The sequence below is a fragment of the Colias eurytheme genome, chromosome 3, assembly GCF_061535395.1.
Source record: "Colias eurytheme isolate Ceu_HAF_F1 chromosome 3, ilColEury1 Martin Lab GWU primary, whole genome shotgun sequence".
In the NCBI taxonomy this organism is placed as follows: Eukaryota; Metazoa; Arthropoda; class Insecta; order Lepidoptera; family Pieridae; genus Colias; species Colias eurytheme.
The window spans coordinates 8704314-8729332 of NC_142982.1; the positions used below are offsets into that span (position 1 = coordinate 8704314).

At 33.9% G+C, this 25019-nt stretch overlaps 1 protein-coding gene across 2 annotated transcripts in view; it reads right to left on the reverse strand.

The window, feature by feature from the left end:
• The window catches only part of Hs6st (heparan sulfate 6-O-sulfotransferase), a 99859-nt gene that overhangs the window by 9518 nt on the left and 65322 nt on the right, over window positions 1-25019 (reverse strand). For both annotated transcript variants that reach the window (XM_090119930.1, XM_090119931.1), the window contains exons 4-5: window positions 3000-3125; window positions 2473-2555 (exon numbers count right to left, since the gene is read on the reverse strand). In XM_090119930.1, coding sequence (XP_089976056.1) covers window positions 2473-2555; window positions 3000-3125 — 209 coding nt within the window. The remainder of the gene's footprint in view (window positions 1-2472; window positions 2556-2999; window positions 3126-25019) is intronic.

Here is a 25019-nt window from a genome sequence, read left to right on the forward strand (position 1 = left end):
GAAGTCTTTAATTTCTAAACTTTCATCTAGTTTACAAAACTGTAACATTTTTTGTATAATTCTCATATTGTTTTACAGAAAATTTCATGTGTTCAATTCATTAAAATTTCGTTAAACCTAACCTAACTAGGTTCAACTAATTACGTGCGTGATTAGGAATTTAAAGGGCCAAGTTGACTGAAATAATGGTAGGAATGTTAATATATTTAAATTAATTTGGAACAATAATAAAATTTCGTGACTCTATAATTAGATATATAAATAATTTTAGCCCAAATTTTAATGATTTAATACAAACACCGAAATAATAATTTATTTCGAATTAAATAATAGTTTATAATAAAATAGAACTTGTATTATACAAATTCTGTGCTGCCTTATGTGCTCGCTCGAGTAACAGAACATACTATATTCATCAATAATAAACTGTCCTACATTAAGGTTGTGAAGACAAATACAGAGCACAAGCAGAACACTGAAACGCAGTTCAATACATGAGTAACTGTTGAACTGAACACTTAAAAACTATCTACACACAATTAAAAACATTACAATCTAATCTCCCACCAAAATCATCCAAAAAAGGACGCGCTGTGATTACCATATCCATCCAATAAAAGAATTATATCGAGCGGAGACGTTACTCAAGTCTAAAACAAACAATATCAAACGGCTTCCTGCAATAAACGCATTGTAATGAGCCCGTTCGTTGTATAAACATCGAATGAATAAGTAATATTGTGCGGCGCTTTCTCGTCGCCCCGTCACACTTTATTAAAAAAAATCTAATAATTTCATGTTCTAAAACGATTACGCGTGTTTTGCGACTAGGAATTCATGTTATATCATGACAAGCGATTATAGACGGGTTATACTTTAGCCCCTTGACCACCGAGCGGCCCGATCGTAGATTTTCTATTGTGTCTGATTCCGGGGACTCAGTCAGGGTTAGTAATAAAATTAATAGATTAAAATTATTATCATTTTAAACCTTGGGATTGTAGTTCAACTTAATAAGAACTAGGCCCTTATAGATATAACAAACTTAACTATAATTAAATTTTAAAGTACGAAAACAAAAACCATGTGTATAGTTCAAAATATAATTGCACGCCTCATAAGCGAAGCGTTGAGGTGGGTACTACTGTCACTTCGCGCAAAACATGTGATTTTTCAAACTTAAAATGTCTTTATGTATCATACATTGCACTTGTAAGATAATACATACACACACATATTAAGAAAAAACACTATTTTTAACGTTCATGATATTTTTGATGTCATTTTTGTTATTTAAACTAGTTAAAAACAGTTTAAAAAAGTTCTGTCTTGGACGTCCGTGTGTCTGTATGTGCGGATCCTTTTTCTTGTTAACACGATAGCGACCGAAATACTTTACTAATCGAGTCTTTTTTTTTCTCTTACGCTTGAGTATGCTCAGGAATAGAACCCTTTCATTTTTCAGGGTCTGATTCGATGTGGTTTAATTGTTATTAAATAAACAAAAATAATAATTAATAAATAATTATTAAAAAATATGAGGCGTGCACTTTTGGATTTTCCAAACTATTTACTAAGTACATAGTGATATGAACAATTTGTTAAGGATAAAGCTAGATGTACAGAAATCTCAATCACGCAAGAGGGTATCATCGCGCTTCGTAAACACCAGCAAATATGATGTTTGTTTTAAAATTACCAGCTTTAATTCAAACACTGAAATTTGTACAACATTGTTTAATAGATAAATATTTACCAAAAATTTAGAACACGTGTTTCGTTCCGTAATATAAACAAAACAATCATGCTATCATGACTTAATTACTTTTATTGACAGGCTTGTGTAATCCTATCTTACTTATATTACAAAGTAGAGGTCTACCTAGGTTTCATCCATAGTACATATATACAGCCTCAAGCACTCAAGGAACACGTACATATCCAAAGGTCTAAGAATTTTTGAAATCTATCTAGTAGTTCCTGATATTAGCTTGTTCAAACAAACTCTTCAGCTTAATATTATTCGTAAAGAAGTTTAGATATGTAAGTTTATGTCCTCATAAACTTACATATGTAAATGTAGGTATGAAAGGATATAGAAAAGCTTTTACACCGTAACAGCTAATAGTCTACTACCTATATAAAAATAAGTCGGGTTTTCCTTCCTGACGCTATAACTCCAGAACGCACGAACCGATTTCCACGGTTTTGCATTCGTTGGAAAGGTCTCGGGCTCCGTGAGGTTTATAGCAAAGAAAAGGTGTCTCTGGTGGCGAAACGGAGTTCGCCCGGTTTGCTAGTATCTGTATAAATTAGGTCTAGGGATAGATTTAGGTACAGTCTAGATTACCACAAAGACCCTTTATGGTAATCTAGATTCCAGACTGTAGGATTACCACGCTAGTTAGCCACGGGCTCAAAACAATATACAATAAAAGACAAAAATATACTAAAAATTATATAAAATCTTACCAGTAGCAGTTCGTCCTTGACACCAGTGTCTTGAGCCCTTCCATGTTGCTCCTCGCTTCACGTGCCTGTACTCCGATAGGTACCTATGAAAACAAACAAACGTATTAACTTTATAGTTTATAGTTTATACTGATTATAAGAAAATTAAATTGTATTGGCATTTACTTGTGGAATCTTCAAATTGCAATAGTATGTATATAATAAGCAAAATGCATTTTTATGCAAAATAAAACCAGTTTTGCAACTATTTGTTAAAACATAAAATCATTGCAATTGAATATTTAGAATTTTATAACATAAACTATAACTACTATTAATTCATATTATTCATTGCTCATAATTGATGAAATATGCAATATCCAATATTATATTCAAAGGTAGTTTCGAACGAAACATTTTCCCAATAATGGGACATGAAACAGAACAAATATGGATCCCTAAGTGTGAGTTCAGGGACTCTTCCTTTTTTTTAAGTCCATAAAATTTCGCCTATAACGAAATACATACAAGTATATACTATACTGTACCTGGACACAGGTTCTCTAAGAAGTGTTATATAGAAGTATCTTCTATGTACTGCTGAACCTTCGTGCCTATCCAACTCTCCCCCTACACACGCTGTCAACTCCGTGAAGTCGGCGTGCAGGCCACACCTGGGAACAAAGGAAAAGTCATTTAGTAAATTATTTTTAAATTAACTAATAATTATTCCTAGGATGCAAATAAAAAATAATTAGAAATAAGAAAACAATTTAAGAATTAATCATAGATCCAGAATACAAGACTAACAAAGTAAAATAACACGCCTAGAAGATGATCAAAATCAAACACGTAAATCGCGATTGTTACAATTTTTGAACGTAAACCAAAACCGTAAATAAGGTCTGGGAAATATCTCAGACGGCATTAAATTAAAGCTCAATAGATATTTGAGCTTCATACAATCGAACGACTTTCAGTATTCCCTCACCGAACTGCACTTCCAAATCCCACACGATCGTATAATAAATAAATCCGACGGTGAGAGCTGAGAACACGCTTTACTTTGTCGCGTGTCCAGTCAAGCGTAAACCCCAGATAGTTTGGCACAATGCACGCTACACAATACATCTGCTATTTTACCGCTCGATCCTATGTTACCAATATTGTTTATACTTGATATTTGATGCGGAATACTTAAACCAAGTTATATTATTTATTGGGTAGGATTATAAGGTCCCTTTCAGAAGCCACTAAATTAATCTCATAACTGTAAATGTAATGAAAGATTTAGTTTCCTTTCCCCTATAAATTTGTAATGAGCAGAATGGTTTCCGACTCTGACTCTTGCACGAGCCATTTAGCAAATTTAAAACCGCATCCACCATCAATCTTTATTATCACTTGGGGGAACTCTGCTCACTGACAAATAACAGACACATCATTATTTATTTGTGCTACATCTGTACTTTGATAACGAAAATTTCGAAATTGTACAAGATTCGCTGTTACTGTCTCTTTTGAAATATTACGAGACTATGATTGATGTTGTTTTCAAATATTTCAAATACTATATCTATAATTTGTTTGTCTATATAAAATGTCAATTTGAAATTGCAAAGGAGACTATTTTTTGTGGGCCCACCAAGACTCGGTAACGTATAGTAATAAAAGAAAAACGTGTAAAAATATAAAATTATATTATGAATTTTGAAGCTTCGTTGTTTTACAAACGAAACCGGAATCATGAAATCGAATTAAAAAGATTTATTTTGATATCATCCCTGCTGTAGTGCTGTCTAGAAACCAAGAACTATGGCCAACATTAAAAATAACTGGAACGAAACGTTTTTATCGATAGAATGAAAATAAAACCAAAAAGCGAAAAAAACTGCCATAAACAAATCACTTTAGAAACTGTTTTTATTCATATTTATATGGAAGAATGTCATTGATAGCGATTTTAAATCCTGTAATTAATCAAATAAAACAATTTGTTTCTACTAAGCTAAAAAAACCGTGTAACGAAACGTTACATCTATTGGCTGCTTTGATAGACGTCAGATTCTTCCTGTCGTAGTTGTAATGTTTTTAACATAAACAATGTTTTTATTTCCTATTTAAAAATGTAATAGCTACAACTTAAGAGCGTTTAATATTACAATAGAATATGAATAATAGCATAGCTGTGCAAATGGCTACCTCTCCTAATATTATGTACCTACTCCTAGTCATAAATCACATACCTACCTACCTACTTTACTAATAATTTCTTATTTAATAAGTTTTCCCGTTCGCTAAAATCGTATAAGGTCCAGAAACTTGAGGAACACACACTTATATCACTTATTTTCTATACTATTTATAACCAAATCGGGTCTCTGTGTTTGTGGTAACTTCGCTGTTTCCGATTTCCGAGCTTAGAATCGTGCCAATGTATGTGTTTTCTAATATTTATTTATTCATTCATTTAAATATATTGTACCCAATGATTCGGATGGGTCACACAAGACAAATCGCTCATTATCAGTTAGTTTTTATGTAGGAATGAGGTGAATGTTTGTACATCGTGTTTCTAAAGATTCCGGTTAAAACATGTAAAAGTAATGTCACCAATGTAATCTGGGGACTTCAAGGAACAAATTAACACACATTTCATTAATATACGCTAAGAAATTGAGGTGGGCCTATTCTCCAAACAAAAAAAATCGTCTCCTTTAAGATACTAATACTTACTCCCTATTTCTCATGTCGATATTGAAGTGATAATTCTAGTATCCTAATATCCGTTCTCTGTTTCGCAGCTGCAGTAATGATTGGGAATTACATGCAATAAATTCTTTCCGCTTTCCTCTTGCACATTCACTATCAATACCGCAGCATTAGAATCGAACGTTTTAGCTTCAGTAATGCAATGAATGGCATTAATTTAACGCAAATCGAGTGGAACTCTAAATCAATTTGACTAGTCGATTAATCGCTTAAACTAATTTCCTCGTTCTGCTCTGATATAGGACTAATTGAATTAAATATATCTTGGATAACTGGATTCCTATCATATTCTTTCAAGTGCATATGTGAATTTGCAGAAGATTTATTATTCTTTTTATTTACATTGAGATAAATTGACGAGTGGCTCTGGATGTTTTGTACTGCAAGATTACATGTTTTTAAATGTTAGATATATAATATTATAAATGTGAAAGTAACTCTGTCTGTCTGTCTGTCTGTTACTCAATCACGCCTAAACTACTGAACCAATTTGCATGAAATTTGGTATAGAGATATTTTGATACCCGAGAAAGGACATAGGATAGGTTTTATCCCGGAAATCCCACGGGAACGGGAACTATGCGGGTTTTTCTTTGACTGCGCAGGCGATGCCGCGGGTGGAAAGCTAGTGTTAGATATAAGTATATGAAAAACAGGTAAGTAAATTTATTGAATTTGAAATTTTGGTTTCATGGCATTCAAATGCTTTATAAATATATTTTTTTAAAGAATAGAAGTAATTTTATATTAAACTGTAATTCAATATTAATGAACTAATAACGACAAACCTACTAGTCAAACATTGCAGTCTACCCGTATTGCTCAATAGTTTTAAATGATAGGATCCAAGCAACGTTCAAACTTATTAATCAATGAAACAAGTCATCCTTTTCATTCCTATCTTTTACTCTCGACTTACACATACAGCCCTTGTGTATCCGATGTCTTCTTAATTGGTTCGATAGATCCATTTCGTGATCAAATATCCCCTGCTAGTAATCAATGGTGCCCACTTTTAGTTCGCACAAAGCATTCTTCGTATTTAACACGAGTGTTTTGGATGTAATTATTGCTATCTGTCGACCCGGAAAATGCTTTTAGTGATAGTGAGCAGGATTAGCTTTTTGGCGAATGTTTTAACGTCATAAGAGGACAAGTTGTGTGTGCTCAACGAGGCATATAAACAAGCATTCGTATAAAGATTTATTTCTGCCTTGTTAGTGTTAATAAGATTGAATATCTAATTCGCTCTGTTAAGAGCAATCGAACGTTGCATATTCTTAATGCTGCAATGTAATTAATGTTACATACGTTTTGTGACTGCTCTTTAAGCTATTTTAGTGACGTGACCCAATTCGCGCCGAAGGTAAGCGAAAGATGCCATCCGCACTTTAATTATGTACCTAATTATAAATTTCGTGTACTGCAATATTGGATCGGGGATTAGAGCAATAAATAATGATGGGAGATAATACCTACATAAAGAAGTATAGACTACGGTATGGTAGTATGGTATGGTATGGTTGTTACCATCAAAGAGTGATCAAGATTTAAAAAAAAAATTCAACTTTGAATGGAGATTTTGATAGGCAAGACGAAGCAGGTGTTATTAATGCTGTGTAGAATAACTTACTTAACTACTTCCTTTACTTTACTTTAATTATTTACAAATAAACACATTTATCTTTACAATTACATTCTAATCTTATTTCAAAAACGTAAAATGTTAATAAAATGATTGAATTAAAGCTATCATTAAATTATATTGCCAATAGCCCTCAATAGTGCACCTTTGTTTGCTATGTCATCTCATCATCGTCAACATCCCGATATAATTATCCAGTGTCGACAGCGCGCCAAGACGCAATTAACTCTGTTTGACATATTAATTACTAATCACAAAATGTTGAGTCCTAATCCATAGAGGATTACTGTGCTTTTCCACCAATAATGTGCGAGGGAAAAAGTGTCGTGCGAAAATGCGTTGCGAAGCGGTCAAATGTCTTCTATTACTCAAAATTATAGAACTAATAAATATACCTCGCACAATTCCCTCGCTTGTTTTGTATGTGCACCTAGCACCGCTGAGCCTTCCACCATAGCTATGCTGAGCGAGGCGATGTAAATGAAGCCATACTATTGGTTCTTTAAAAAGACATTTCTCGCTAGACATCCTCGCACATTATTGGTGGAAAACCACCCTTAACCACAATCAAACCGTACCGTAACCGTAGTCAAACCGTACAATGGACACATTGGCTCAACGAAGTCATAACGTTTGACGTTATTGCATAATCGATAACAACACGTCTGGCCCGAATGCCCGAGTGCATCCTGGCGTCATGTGATGCTCCAGTATTTATGCCTTTGAGACGTAAATAAAGAAGCTAATGTAATGCTTTTAGATTTCGTTTTGGGCTAATGTAGTGTAGGTAAAACTGTTTTACCGATCGATTGTATACTGGACGATAAGATGTGTTTCCTAGAATAATACTTTCAAATATATACATAAGAGTTTTAAAACCAAAATTGTTAAATTACTACTTATTATAGATATACTACTACTTATATATAGATAATTTTAATTGAAATTAATTTTATGAAGTTTAATAAGTAAAGCTCAAATGTAAAATTTTGCGGTAAAATCATTCCTAAAAGAAAAACCAATATGACTTTGTTTATCATCTCTATTACCTAGTTTATTCACTCTGCTTGCATCATATAACAAATATTTATGTAAAATGTTAAGGAGTGGTATAATTTGTATAGAATATACGTTTGTTGTATTTTGTATGTAATATCAAATATGTATGTATATTCAATGGAATCTTGGCATATCGTTAAATCGCAGTGCTTGTTATAAATTTACAATTTTTAAACAAGTTCTAAATGGAACATATAACATTATATGAATATCATTTACATAAGTATTTTATAAACATGCTACGTATAATGATTTCCTTGTTTCGTTTTGGATAAAGAAACGAAATAATACGGAGCTTTTTAAAATTCTTTGAGAATTGTATACATTCTCGAAATACTTTAGTAGTCCACTCAAGTTTTCAAGTTACTTAAAGCTTTGAAATCGTATCAAAAAGCTTTGAATTTTTGTCAATACAACACTTTCTAAAATTAAGTACCTTATTCAGTTGATGAAGAACCATTACTAGCAAGAGGAAAAAGTAGGAAACTAATGCAACTTACGATATTACTGTCAACTTAACTTAACTTAACGTAGGTACCAAAGTAGGTACATTCGAGAGAAAGGACCTCGATATAAAAGTGACAGTGTCACTCATAAAAACATCATAAGATGACACAGCAAAAACTAAGGTTCGTGGACCTAAAACAAGGAATATTTCATACTAAGACAGTCATGGTTCATAGAAAGAATGTGTCGACGATTAAATGGTTCAGTTTTTTAGATTTATTTTAATTATGTCCATTAATTACCTCTATAGCAATCAATACATTAATCTAAGCTAAGCTTCAAACCAGCCTAAGAATTTCAAGAAATCGTTCAAGATACTGTTCCTTTAAGCAATCTTACTGTATTCAAACGTAGAAGAAACACAGAACTGCAGTTAGATTACTTTTTTCTACTTACCATATAAAAGTACGGTAGCAACAACAAGTATGTACCGTTTATCGATTGCCCCTAGACATGGTTTTACAATACAGCGAATAGCGGATTATAAATTACATATTACAAAAACAACTTGTTCAAAATTGTTTTTGTTATCTTAATGCACAAAAAAATGTCTGTAGAAGTACCTTAAGGGCTTGGTCTAGTAGTGCAAACAAATGCATCCTGTCATCCTATATGTAAATAATACAAATGTACTAAAGGAAAGTTGCTCCCCTTAATTTTTAAAAATTAAATCATTCGTATGTATAATTTAATATTCGTAATAAGTACCAAAAATGACAATTTGAAACAATTTTCGTGAAAATTACACCGGGTGATTTTTTTTTATCAGTACACAAAATTTGCGAATTCTTTCTATTGATATCTTCAACTTCATGTTTATATAACTGATCAACTTTTACAAAGAAATTTGGACGAAATATAAAAAAAAATAAGCTTTCCATACAAAATGCATAACTCTATACATTTTTTTCGACCTTAGTTTCTTAGTGAAAGTTGTTCAGTTTAACTAATAAAACGGATAAACAAATTTTGTATATAATAAAAAAAATGTAATGTTTGTGTTAAAAAATTATAAAATAGAAAAATACGCAAATGAAAACAAAAGATATTTATTTCTGACTAGCTTCCGCCCGCGACTCCGTCCGCGCGGATGTCAGTCTTCGCGTCTTCTACAGATTTATTATATTATGTGTAATATATAGATTTATATTGATAAACCTAATAAATTTTTTGCTAGCATTCTGATGCTTTATCGGTTGCACTGGATTTATCTCTTTTTTTTCAATCGCTTGAATGATATAGGATGGGTCCTTGATGGGCATCGAATGCTGAAGTCTCGAATCAATCAATTCTGACAGTAGGCAATTTATGTAAAATCTTGATAATGGTCCATCATTTTATTTTGCCTAAACGTTACATACTTTTTTATATAGAATATATAAAAAAGTATTTTTAACGAATTATTCACTCCAGTCCAAACAGCAAATAAGCAGACTTCTGCTTCTGCAACGTTTAATTGTCCCTGAATTTAGAAAAAATAGTCATGATTCTTATCTATGACAAAAGTGTTATTTTTTGCATTGTATTTCAAATATTAAATTTTTTTTAACCGCATCTTCCGCATTCATGTCTTTTGCCGGAATTAGACATTTAACTTTTACTAGTCCCATTTTCTCTTTTTGATATGGGAGTGTATAAAGTAAATTTTTTAGATATTTCTCGTTATACTTTTAAAAAGTTATTATTGTCATTTTGCTCATTAGGTAAAGTAATTTCGATATCAGTTTTAAGTTTTTTGATACCTGCAATAATAACGTTATAATCGCCTGCACATACTTATCGATTACACCCTGTATACAATCCACCATCCACTTTCATAATGTTTTCCTGTCCTCCTCTCCTTTACGCTGTTCACCGATACATTTGAAATGAGTAAATCTGCTACCACTGAAGGATGTTTCATTGTGATCAGCAAATTTTCACCACTGTTGTCGATTATTTGTTTTTCATTTTTAATCAGCAATTGGGAATCATCAGTTTTGTTTTTTTGCAGATTGGTGATGTACCCTAACAATACGTCGAAAAGGGAAAGCATCAACGAATTATCGTTTTCGTCCTCTTTTTTTATTCTTCGCGTCTCTGTTACTTCTGTTTGTTTAGTTCTCAACACCCACTGAATTTTCTATGTTAATGTGATCTTCCATTACATCTGAGTTTTGATGATGTGATAATTTGTTTTCGTTTTAATATTGGTACTTAGAGTTGGTAGACTAAACTAGAAATGGCGGACTAAATTTGTCAGCGCGTCTGTAAGATCAGAATATAAAACCATCATCCTGTATTTAAGTTACAAAATTAATAATCAAACAACATGCTGCTACGTTTAAAATGACTAGAAGAAAAAATTAAAACACCTCGGATCAATTTTGGAGTAAACAAATCATTTTCCCCGTATGGGGATTTCCCCGGATGAACTTGGGAAGTTCAAGTTCTCAATACAAGTTTATATTATATTTCGTATTTCTCAAACGAAAAATAAACATTTTTGGAACTTCAAAAAAATTATATTATAAGAAAATTTATGAGCTTACATTTTACTACTTATATTTTCCATATCGAAATCAAATGTTTAAAAATACGAATATTTGCACAAAACTAAGATAAAAATAATCAATTAACAAAAATATTAAATTTAATGAAGTAGAGCAACTTTCACTTCGGTATGAAGGAAAATCGAGCGTAGAGCTCACGTCAGAACGCTCCGGCCCAAGGAGCGCGAGTAAAGAAATTCGCTAGGATTTTTCCTAATTATTTTAAATATTTTTTTAATATTTAAAGAATTATCAAAATTCAAAAAGAAAAATTTTTAAAGGATTAATACTCATTGGTCTTCAACCAACTCGAATAAATTAATGGAAAAAATAACTTTTAGCAGTATTTATCAATAGATTTTGTAAGGCAAAAAATGGGAAATTTAATGAATTTATAACGTTCTAATTAAGAAAATCATAAGTTTTTCGGCAATTGTATTCAGCAGTTTTTAATAACGACTATATAAGGATAATAATGCGCTGATCAGATTGTGTAAATTGTAATCGGTTGCAACGTAGTGAGTGCACAAACTTAGCTCGAAATGTCTTTGGGGGAAAGAGACTTATCTTGAAGGCCTGATTAAGGTAACATAAAGTAACTTTATAAATGTGAAAAAATTCACGCGCATTGCGTATATAACACTAATTGATAAACAAGAAAAAAAAATTCAGTTTATCATTTCATTAGCCGGGAAAAAATTGTCAAATAACTTGTTGAAAACGCAATTTTGCTAGACTGCAGCCTTAATCACAATTTAATAGGCAATCTCAAAAATACAACGAATAAAATGAAAAATTAAAAAAAAATCAATTCTCCCTAGAAATTCGAATCTCTCTATAACTTTCCAAACCTTTAACAAACAGTATTCTATATTTTATTACAATACGCTCATGCTATCATAACATCGCTATCGCTTCGCTTACCCCGCTAGTGCATGCCTACGTGCGACAGGTTCACCTTCAGACTGCACGGCGTCGCGACGCGTGGGTAGATAAGATTGCTCATCACTCATTAAACAGTAATCTTTTGTAACGTTTTAAATACGTAATGTTATGTAATCAATATCCGATAATCAGGTACCGGCTTAACATCCTACCTCGGGAGCAGTTAGCAGTGAGCACGGAAGATAAACTTCTTAGGCAAGGCTTCGCCACTTGAAAAGTATGCAATCAATATATCATTCGTAAAATCAAAAATGTCCTCAGTGGAATGTGAAATTTCCATTAGGGATATTCTAAATTATATCATTCTATTATTCAATTTAATCAAAATTATCCACGGCATAAATTAATATCTGTCTGCCTACTATAGTTAGAGGATCAATTTTAGATTAAATTAATATGATTCTATAAATGGAACATAGTACCTACCTTCAAAGTGTTCCAAGTTTACGAATTACTATTTATAATTTGATTCCACGGAGTTTTAAGGAATAACTTCACATACCCACTCTCTAAAATCTGACAGAATCAAATCAAATATCATTCAATTTTCTTTACAAATGCTTTTCAAATTTGTACGGCTGTTTCTAATAATACCTTGAGAGACAAATTGGCAGTATTGTCTGTCGAGACAGAGAAGCACCGCCTACAACCGATTGCCTTTAGATGTGCGAGAATGGCCAATTGTTTATTTTAAACCATTAATAATACTAAATGAGATAAACATAAAATGCTACTACGAGTAATACTATACAGTAACGGAGCTAACCATTTCTAAATTTTCACATTTTAATGTGATAATATAGAAGAATAGTGACTGTGCAAGTATAAAGCTTTGGAAGAAAACTTACTGCATGAAAAGTGTTTAATTATTTTTTAACTACGTCGGTTGATGAAGCATTCTGCAACATAGCGAGCATGCAACACGAGCTCTCAATGTACGTACGAAACAATTTCCTAAGAAAAGCAATCTCCACTTTAAAGCCTACATTCTTACAATAGGTACTCTGGAGTACATCAAAACAAATGTTTTCACCGTTCCACAATGGAATCCCGCGGTTGGCGAGTTGCCATACGCATACACTACATTACGAGGGAAAGTAATACGAGTACCACCAACATATTCTATCGTTTTAATATCTCATCAGTCTTAAATTACAAATTGCGTGCGTGACTATTTACCCGCAACAATAGCTTCCCCATTATAATTCAGATCCCCTGAATGGGGGAGGTGTAATTTGAAACCCACGTGCCCATAAAATTTAATGATGTGGAAATTCATATTAATTGTGTTAAAAACTTGCGTAGTGCTTTTTAGACACATGTTAAAAAAGCACGTTGAACTATTATTATAGCACAAACACGAAAGGGACAACCTTTATGATCCGTCTTAGTCCTAATTGCTAATGAAAGTACTCTGCTATTGTTATTAGCCACTGTTATGTCAATGTTACAGTAACATTATGAAAATTAGGGCAGTTTCATACTCCACAAGAATTCTTAATAATATACCGTTCCTTTTAAGCCTTTGACGGGCTCCATACAGTCTCCTTATACCTTTGGCTCGATGCCAAAGTATCAGTACTCAATATGTAAAATATTTTATTTTTCATGTAGCCAGAATGCATTTTGAATACAAAAGCTGTCTATTAGTGAAGTTTCTCGTGTTTCACTTAAACAGTAATTGGAATAGAGCTCCCCGTCTAATTCTTTAAACTTTAAAGGGATTAAAATAACTAAGCTAAAGAGCTGTACTAAGAAGACTTATAGTAAAATTCTCTCTATTCAAATAAAATACCTTGATAGTGTCTTGATGTCTGTACAAAGAATATAATATTCCACGTTCTGCTACTTTAACTATCTACAAAGAAGACAGCTCAAAAGTAAATAAATAAGACATATCCACATATACGAATTAAAATATCAGAAAACGAGCTACTTATAAGTGTGAAAGTACACTTGTCGCTTGCACGATAAACACATTTCACTGTAAGGCAAACAAAATGCACTTTTCATTTACCGCGTGGGTATTAAGACTTCAACTTGACCTGCCTTTTCTCCAGTGGTCGTGCCAGATCTAAATCTGTGCCATACTTACGTCACGGGAAGTGTCTAGTAATTAATGAGTATGCACTTTCATTTGATCGTCATTATAATTTCGAAATAAAATTTGTACAAGGTCTCATATATTGCACGCCTCATAAGCGAAGCGTTGAGGTGGGTACTACTGTCGCTTCGCGCAAAACATCTGATTTTTCAAACTTAAAATGTCTTTATGTATCATACATTGCACTTGTAAGATAATACATACACACACATATTAAGAAAAAACACTATTTTTAACGTTCATGATATTTTTGATGTCATTTTTGTTATTTAAACTAGTTAAAAAACAGTTTAAAAAAGTTCTGTCTTGGACGTCCGTGTGTCTGTATGTGCGGATCCTTTTTCTTGTTAACACGATAGCGACCGAAATACTTTACTAATCGAGTCTTTTTTTTTCTCTTACGCTTGAGTATGCTCAGGAATAGAACCCTTTCATTTTTCAGGGTCTGATTCGATGTGGTTTAATTGTTATTAAATAAACAAAAATAATAATTAATAAATATTTATTAAAAAAAAAATTATGAGGCGTGCACTTTTGGATTTTCCAAACTATTTTTGTGTTACTATTAATTTCTTCACCGCGGAATATGTTCAAACTTATCGCCAATTATTAATTTTCAAAACCCGCAACTAAGTACTCCATAAATATTTTATAATGTTATGTCATAACAAATATTTTATCCCGTACAAACACACCAGTTTCGACCTTCGAGGTATAAGCTATTTGCCAGTTTGTTTATAAACAAAGTTTTTGCGTAGTTGAAACAAGAGTTCCTATAAAAACTTTTACACATAAAATACATCTAACATTTAAATATACCCTCTAACATTTAAAATCATTATACTTTTTTTTTTCAAAAATAACATATCCATAAAATATAACAGCACTATTAACGAAATTACCGAAGAACAATCTTCGAATATTCATATGTCCCGACCACAGATATGTATATTAAGTAGACAACGCAAGTACCGCGATCTGTATGAAAACCAAGCGTGTCATATTTTTTGTACTGACCTTGACGCGTTATGACGTAACGAGCGCTTTTTAGTGATGGTAATTTCATTTTACGTTAAATCGATTAGGACGCCACTCGCGCGGCGATTCTAGTATCGTCCGTATCCCATCGTACTATCTTGTTCGCTTTACCCCGCGCCGCCTCCCAGCCCGCCCCGCGCCCGAGCCCGTCAGTACGATGATAGACTTTTCAATTTTTGTAAATAGGTACGCATTTCAAATGCCTAAGATTATGTTTTTAACAAAGTTAAGTAAATGCAAAGTTTTCAGTATATCAATTGTCGGATAGGCTGTTTTTGTCAATAGTCGAAGCTTTTTTCCTTCAACAAAGCTGGCTTCATTAAAATGTTTAGAGCAAATTGTGCTATATTTTGTTGGAAACCAATCTTTATGTCCCGTTGCAATGATCCATTTTTCTTTTATGTTCGGGTTACTTGGAAAACTGAAAAAACAAACATAGTCTAAGCAATAAGGAGTTTTCTTAAAAAACTCCCAAGATGACACTTTAACTAATGGCGTCCATGTCATAATATTTATTTTTAGTACCTTTGTATTAAAATACTTAAAAGTTCTAGGTCAAGTCGTATTAAATGACAAAAAAATCTATGCCTTTTTTTCTGAAAAATTTCTCCTTCAAATTATCATTTTTCTGTCCGATTATAAAATCGATTAGAATCAAGAACTGTTGCATCAAATGAACATCACTAACCACAAAATTGGACAGAAAAATGAGAACAGAAAAATGAGAAGACGCTATTCATTGCTTGTTATCATACGACGCGATTTTTACCGTGCCAAGTAAAAGCCGCAATGTATTCCGAATCATTTCGTATGTTTTGGTATCCGTGTTTGTCACGATCGTTTTCCACAGATATTCTTTATTTGATTTTAAAATAAATAGTGCATATTCTGATTAGAAAATTACTTACTGGTGGAAGGAAACATCTCTGCTAACTCGGCCACTCACAGCTGTGGAGTTTCTACAGTTTATAACGGCGCAATTCGGCATTTTACTTTATTCAGCTTCACGTCTTTCCTTGGCGAACTGTAAGCGCGGACTGAGTGTAGGCCAGCGTCAAGTAAGTTTCATAAACTTAGTTTGGACACGGGAAGTACGTACACTCGCTTAGTCTATCTTGATACATGTCTGTGGTCCCGACCGACGCAACCTCATAAATTAGGCCCGAATTTACACACCATTTGAGCTGAAAATAATGTCCCGTGGAATCATAACGGCGCAAACAACTCCTTCCCCGATAGATGATAAAACGCAAGGATAGCATTGTGTCCAACATTATTCGTGAAATAGTGTGATACGTTAATCGTTATAAGATACCGCGAGGCAGCTGGCACACGGCCATATCGGAAACCCAGCCATACACTTCTTTGCGGTTCTTTCGAGCAACTTGTACAATAGCGCTGAGCAAATTTTCAAGTAGTTGCCGACGGAGTTTTCAAAAGATATGGAATTGTTTATGTTAGTTCCGATCTCGTCTACGTTTCCTTTATGGGCGGAATAATGCATTTGCGCGGAATGTTCCGCGGCACGGCACGTGGATGCAACTTTATTGGATTTGTCAATGTCCCCGTATAGTGTCAATTCTTTAACATTATTTCAAGTTAGAAAGTATATTAAAAACATAATTTAGCATCTTTATCAATTGGTTAAATAAATATAGGTACATTTTATCGTTGGAATATACTTTATACCAGACAATTTAACTTTAGTGTAACCGATTTTTCCTATAAAGTAGTCAATTAATTTAAATGCAATAATATGGTGAATATTCGTTAAACGTTTTGCTAAATTGCTCTTTGCAACCTACTCTACGTGGCTATAAACAAGTTGGCAGAATAAATTCTACCAACATTATACATCTATTTATCTAAATAAAATATTTTCTGGTATGTAGGCTATAAATTTTACATTTAAATACACTTACGACCCTTCATTAGTAACGCCATGAAGGCGCTAGCCACAGAAGACTTCAGCCCTCATTAGAGCCGCGGCCTGAATCATTAAGTTGATTACTCCATTAATTATATATATTGCAACTACATACGCCATAATATAACTAAAAGAACACACTCGACGTTTATTTCAAAAAGCTCCATTCAAATAAACAACATCCATAACATGGAAATAGCCTTAGCAATCACAAATGTAAATAACTATTACACTGAAAAAAGGCAACATGCCCAAATATTTTGGGCCTTCACGTTTCATTTTATGTTGAACTAGACCAGAAATAGAAATAGAGGGATATTTTCATTAGTGAAACTACATATTGCAAGGTATTATGTTGCGCGATAGAATAAATTTGAAGTCTAAATTTACACGAGCTTTTAGAGAAATGTATCCAAATAGGAATGACATTTGATCCATATTTGCTCTGCAGTTCTTTCGGTAAACATTTTTCGTTCAAGTAACAAATATTAAAATGCAGTTTCCATATAAACGTTTAACCGATTCCGAAGAAGATTAAGCTCATTAAATAAATAAAAAAACACGGAAGTCCACGGGAATACTCATTAAAGTTGAAGATTTAAAAAAGGTACATTAAGTTAAAGAAAACCGAAACTGAATCATGTATTTAGTAATATCTATTGATATATGTACTTCTAACACATATAACTGAAATGTTCGTAATATTTTATGATAAAAATAATAAAAAACATTTAAATCAATACTATATGTGGTCAGTGGTGAGTTGCTGACCAACATCCTGCTGACGACAATAAAAGGTTTTAAATGAAGCTGGAAATTTTAAATTGTGGTCGCCCATTAATTATACAAATGCACAATACTGATGTGTATGTTCGCTTATAATTAAAGCAAAATGTTTTTAAGGGTTACCTATCTTAATCTCGAATTTTAATATTCCGAATATCATAATCCAGAAAACGTTTGGACATTTTTTCATAATCCCGAATTTTAAAATTTCGAAGTTTTGTTTGCCATATAATCGCAACTCCGAATTTCATTTGCCCACTTCTTTATTTGTACGACGTTTTACAATCCAGACGAATGAGTTCCAGACATACGAAATCTAAATGCACAAAATCCAGATGACCGTAATCCATATGCACGAAAGCCAGATTTTTAAAACACAAATTTTTGAAATACAGTTAATTGATATCCAGACAAACAATATCCAGATTTTTGAAATTCAAATAAACGATATCCAGCAAAACGTAATCCTTCCAGGGGGACGCAGCACGAACCTAACCTAACCTTCTGAATAGATTTTAACACTTTAACCTTTCTGTAATGGGCAAGTAAAACAATAGCGAGTCGGTTCTGGCACTCGCCGGCCGCTGCCGCGGCACGCTCGCTTCGCTCGCTCGGCTCGTGCGTAGGAGGTCACAGTTCAAACCTAACCTAACCTACTAAGTCGAATTTGACACTTAAACCGTTCTGTAATGGGCAAGTAAAACATTAGCGAGTCGGTTCTGGCACTCGCCGGCCGCTACCGCGGCACGCTCGCTTCGCTCGCTCGGCTCGTGCGTAGGGGGTCACAGTTCAAACCTAACCTAACCTACTAAGTCGAATTTGACACTTAAAACGTTCTGTAATGGGCAAGTAAAACAATAGCGAGTCGGTTCTGGCACTCGCTGGCCGCTGCCGCGGCACGCTCGCTTCGCTCGCTCGGCTCGTGCATGGGGGGTCACAGTTCAAACCTAACCTAACCTACTGAGTCGAATTTGATACTTAAACCTTTCTGTAATAGGTAAGGAAAACAATAGCGAGTCAGTTCTAGCGCGGGGGTCGTAGTTCAAACCTAACCTACTGAGTCGACTTTGACACTAAAACCGATCTGTAATAGACAAGTAAAACAATAAATTTACTTACTGACAATGTTTATTTTCAGTCGATAGTAAAGGTATAATCACGATTGTATGGAAATCAAATAAAAATATTATGAAAATCTGGCAATAGTTTATCTGTTATACGATTATATATGGGAACCAAATAAAAAGATTATGAAAATTTGGCAATAGTTTATTTGGAAAATGGTACGATGGGAAACAAAAAAAAGTATTTTGAGAATCTGGTATAACTATATCTGGATTATGAGAATACGGGAAACAAAAAAATACTTTTTAAAAATCTGGTTTTGGTGCATCTGGAAATTGATTCATCTGGGAAATTAAAAAAGGAATTTTAAAAATTTGTCATTCATTACATCTGTCTTTTAAAAGTTCTAACAACCGTTTTCGGGGTTTTAAGATTCGGGTAATAGAAATTCGAGTTTTTAATAGGTTACCGTTTTTAAGTGATATGATTTACAAATAAAAATATATTTTAATTCTCTAGACAATTAATAGAATAACAACCTATCGCCCACACTTCGTTACGACCCCATTAAGCTCGATAGAAACGTTTACGTAAAGATCGCAGACGCATTTGACCAAACGTAAGAATAAACGCTAACAATAACAACATTTAGGTAATCCTCACTTATAAAAATGTAAAAGTCTTTCATGCTAAAAAAGAACTTATTGTCAGACTTTGTTGCCTTCTGACACAGCTATGACTAGTATCTAATCTGTGGCTATGATTACAATCACTTAAACGCCTATACCGTCACTAACGCGCCGCTTTTTTTTGTCAAAGCGTTTGAATGCAGTTGGCTTGAAAAGAGTGTTCTGGACAGAAATTGCTAGAGTTATTGTTGTTATCAAGCAACAATACATTCGGAAGACGTCCAAGCCGCTGGCACGCCGCCACACCGGCCTACAGATCTCGTCGAGGTTCATTCACCGGTCCCAGCACACCATTTACCAATCTAGATCGGCTAATGTCTGTTCCAAACTTTTTGCATTCGCTATCTCAGTCTTGATCTTTGGAGAAACCAATTCCCCACGCCCGCGAATACAATTTACCGCGAGGTCACATTTTACCATCATTTGATTATTATCTAGAACCTTCCACGCCATTGTAAATTTCATTTCCGCAATGTTAGGGCGCTTGTGCACTACAAGGAATTTTACTGTCCGGCATTCCGATTTTTTACGGTCCGGTGTGGCATGAAAAAACCGATGAATTGCTTGTGCACCTGTCCGTCTTTACTCGGATCAGTGCGGTACAGTTCAAGGAAGTTTGGCGGTATAATGCTATCATAAATGATTGTTTTTGCATTTTACAAGAAACGAGTAAAAAATATAGAAGGTGAAATATTATATTATTTCGTTATAATAAAAAGTAAAGTTCTGTAAGAGATTTAAAATGCGTGTTTCACTTATTTATTTTAATCGGTGACGAGGAGCTAAAGCTATTCCCACTTGAACTTTAACTTACCAACACTTACTTAGATAATAATTATAGGTCAATGCTTGGTCAATGTATATAAAATAACAACACCTACTTCAAAAATAAAAATAAAAAGTAAAATCCAAGCAAGTGGGCATTCGAAAACAATTATACCTACAGCGACTCGTAGACACAAAAAACCATCCGGAATAGGGAAAAGTAAAATGTCGGACAGTAAAATTACGTATAGTGCACAAGCTAGTATATAGATTAATGGCGTGCCATACCGGACCGTAAAAAATCGGAATGCCGGACCGTAAAATTCCTTGTAGTGGACAAACGCCCTTACAGTGAAAACAGTTTTATTTTTTCCGATATACATGGTTTTCAGAACATAAATTTACTATCAACAAAAAATATTTTAACTCATGTTTTTTTATGCCCGAAAAATTGTTTTCAAGTTTACATTACAATAAAAATAACCAACCAAAGTCACACAGAAAAAAAATATTAACAACATAAATTGGGCAAACGCTACATGACATCTTTCTTTACTTCTGTTACATTGAAAAATAAATATAAAATTAACGGAATGTTCTTCTTACGTGACGAGGAAATTAAATGTCCACGATAATGATCATCGAATAAGACCTGCCATTGGCTGATCGATAGATTGCCGAAAAATGTCAGCCGGTAAAAGGTTCCCACTTTTTGTATCATATTTATGAATTCCGGCCCCCATTCGCCAATGGAATTACATTTAACGTTAACACGACACGAAATGTATGTATTTTTTATGGATTTTTTCAAAATAAGTTTGCACCGTTATTCTAATTATGTATGCGATAAAACTCATGCAACATGTAGGTTCGTGCCGACAGAGTGTCAAGACTACTTGAAGACTGACTACAATAATCAAGACCGACAAAGCCAGCCATACATATGTATATTAAAACTTTCGAAAGCTTGTTAGTTTTCGAAATTCAAGACAAAACCTTTGTTAGGTTCATAGTGAACACATACATGAACATTTCTTAAATAAACAGCTAATAATCTGTCAAAACGAATCCACCTGAATCATCAACCGAGCGTCTCGCTGGAATAATTCTTACTTATTGCCCTGTCGTACGCCGGAGCTTAGCTTATGGCTTTGTATACAAAGATTAGATGACCAATATCTTCGATAAGATCTATCAAACCTCCACAATAGACTACCGAGGCGATAGCCGTCGTATTAATATTGTCTCGAAGGCTCGCAACGCTTAGACAGGTTCTTTATTACATTCATTATTAGATATGGCACATTATGCTCTCAATTCAATAAGCCGTGATTGTATTCACTGTCGCATAAACCGTTCGAGGGCGACGCATCGATCCAATCACATAGAAAGAAAAACAATGAGTAAATAAATTGGAATACGGCTTAAAATCGTAATGCCATTGCCAATAGCTGAAGAGACGATCTTACACAATATCTTCTAAAATAAAATGGTTTTTATGTAGTCTATCGGGTGAAAGACCTATTCTAATGTGCGACGGATTTAGATAAATAACTCAGTTGAATAAGCAGTCTAAAGATATTCACATCTCATAGCGTCAATATTTAGCGAACTACTTAAGATGCAGCGATGCCAAATTTATTTTTATTTGAAAAATACGTCTCTCGATGCTGTAAATTTAGAGAACGTATTATCGTTATATCTAGTCTAGACTTCATAATGTAATACTGTGGTTATACAATTAGTATTGTTATAGAAAACTTGTCATCACTCGAAGACATATAACAGTGCTTTATATTCTTATACATTAGCCGGAAAGTAAGTAAGTAGCCGGAAAAAATAGCTAAAATACACCGTGAAGAAAGTGTAAAAGATAAGCACCTTAAGGGATTGAGAGAACACAATCCCTCGCATGGAAGCAGTGCAAGAGTGTCGAGGCTTCATCCTCAGTAAGCCTACATGAGACCGTGTGCTACCGTTTGCTTGCACTCAGATATACCAGCTCAAAATACGTTGAAATAACAAACCGTTTGTGAAAAATAATACACCGGTAATTGATTTTTATCCACAATTATTTTATTGTTGAAGTCTGATTATAAACACTTAACTGATTATAAAATGCGCAAAAATTTTACATGACTGGTATCACCGTCGACGTAATTTTCAACATATAAAAAGCTATGTACATCGAAGCCATTAGCGCCCAGACAGAGATTTATAACTTACAGTAAAAACATTGATTGGGTGATATAATTATCGTGTCAAAATCCGCCGTGTCCTGCGCGTCAAATTGACGGGCGACGATGACAAATGGCACTCGCTTCCGGCTGAACTAAACGGATCCGAAACATGACGCAACAAAGGACGTTCCATTTTATTTTCTCCCGCACCGACGTAGAAAATAGCTCCTTATACGTGCGGTGGAGCCGCCTGAATAATATATATAGGTCATACCACCGAAACTATGAACGCCGACGATGGTCGTGTAACTTCTCCTAAAGCAGACTTAAGCGGTTGACTTACGTAGCTTTGTGTCCGTAATTCAATCGCTCCGAGCTGTTTGTTATGTACAATGTAAAGTCTCTGTATATTATTGCCATGAAACTGTTTAATGAACGTTCCACTACTGGAAATTTCAATGTTGAAATACGGTATTTACGCGCCACGACAGACTTGAGTGAATGCCAATTTAGAAACGAATAAAACCTCAGTGAAATAGAATCAACGTTCCACCTATACACCACTGAAGGCACGTATATTCATTAGGCATTTAATGATGCTACGTTACACAGAATTACGAATTTCCGTACAGTCTATTTTATAATTTGAACTCATAACACAAGCCACGAGCCGTCATAAACACTAATTGATTGATCTTAACCAGATGATGTGAAACGTGCACGAATTCCCAAACAATTAGTGGATTCCTGAAAATAAATCTATAACCGGCAAACACGAGTGAATACTTGGCGGCGGGTTATTATCTTGGATTATTGCCGTCCTTTCAGAAGTTTCGCAGGGCCTCCTAATGCCGGTACCACAAAGAATTTCGACCCTTACCGTATTAACGCGACCTCAACACGAGAACGGAATTACGTCTCTTTTATTCCTTCCTTTTATAGTCTAATGAAAACCTTTATCAAAGCGATCCACACTACCGTTTTTGTTGCGTAAGTTAAATGTTTTATTCCATTTCAAAAGAGTGCGTAAAGTACTTAAAAGTTATCGAAACGACCCTCTTCATAAAGACTCTGGACGAAATCCTTAGGTACAAGAAATGATTTACCATTTTTGCTGCGCACAATTTATATCTTACCGACAAAGCGTGATGAAATTAATTAATAAATGGGATATAAAGCGAGCGCATAAACAAACCCAGTAGCACAAACGATAAGCTCAGCAGTCTAGTGAGTAAATAACTCTGCGAACAATTTATTCATTCATCACGAGTGCATCTAAAGGACATTGTATTAAGCTGTTGACCCTTTCCCGACAACTTCGCTAGCGACATCACAGTAATAAAATTAAAATTAACTTGCGCTCTGTCTCCCAACTCGCCCTTATTGTTTTACGACCTCTCAGCTACAATGGACTTAAGGGACTCTACGCGGAGATCTCTCAATGTAATAAAGAGGGATATCCTGTTAATTTCAGGGACTTTCGAAGCCGTTAAGCACGTCTATTTGTAGTTTCTGAACGATAATTGATTTTGCTTCATATTTAAGGTCGGTAATTATATAAAATTGCCGCTGTGAGGCCAAATGATAAATGTCAGCTTATCTCTAAAGACCATAAGTTATTCAGTGCAATATAAATAAATGCCGGTTCGTCTATTCAATCCTTATTCAAACATTTCATTAATTTGCATTAAAATACCAATTGAAAGGACGTCGTTAAAATTTTGATATAATTTATATTTAATTTGATTCGGCGAGGTTTCTCAGAGAAATGCGAAGTATCACCCGGGGCTTAATAACATTATCCGGCTTATCCGGACTCGCTCGCCGCCTGTTTCACTTGTATAGGCTTTACTGTGAATATAATGTAAAACAGTGGCACAGACCTTGATTCATTTCAATGCGCCTCTATTTATTTGCAGTTTATACTTCCCGTTTGATGCTCAAATAATTACGTGGACATTCAAAGGATTAATTAATGGGTTTACTACAAAATTCCCAATCTAATCTTGTTATTTCATTTAATCTGGTCCGCATGTCCCTTTTCCTTACATTCCTTAGAAATCCCTATTCACCCTATTTCTATTCTGTTTAATTGTACGTGTATTAGTGTAGGTTACTTGTCCCCTTCCTTATTTGATTTAGCATTTTACTACTTATTTTTATCCCTGAGGTTATTGACAATTTCATCAAATCATTATCGTAAGGCAGATTGTTTTTAAATTAACATTTCATCTTAAAATAACAAATGCTGAATGCTGAATACTACTACTTAAATAACTTACAGGCGGGATTGTCTATACTACAACCATTTTTCGTGTCTTTTGATGGCGATCCCATTATCGTCGCCATTTTTCTTCCAACAGATTACTGTCACGGGAGATTTTATAAATTTATTTCAACAATGTGAACAGCTTTATTCTTTATCAAAGCAATGACATTTTGTATCTGACCCTCATTTTAAAATATGGATGTTTGCCAAAATTTTATACAAGTAGTTTCTTGTCAATTCGTTAGCTTTTTCAACTACAAATGTAGTATTGATTCAAGTGATCGAT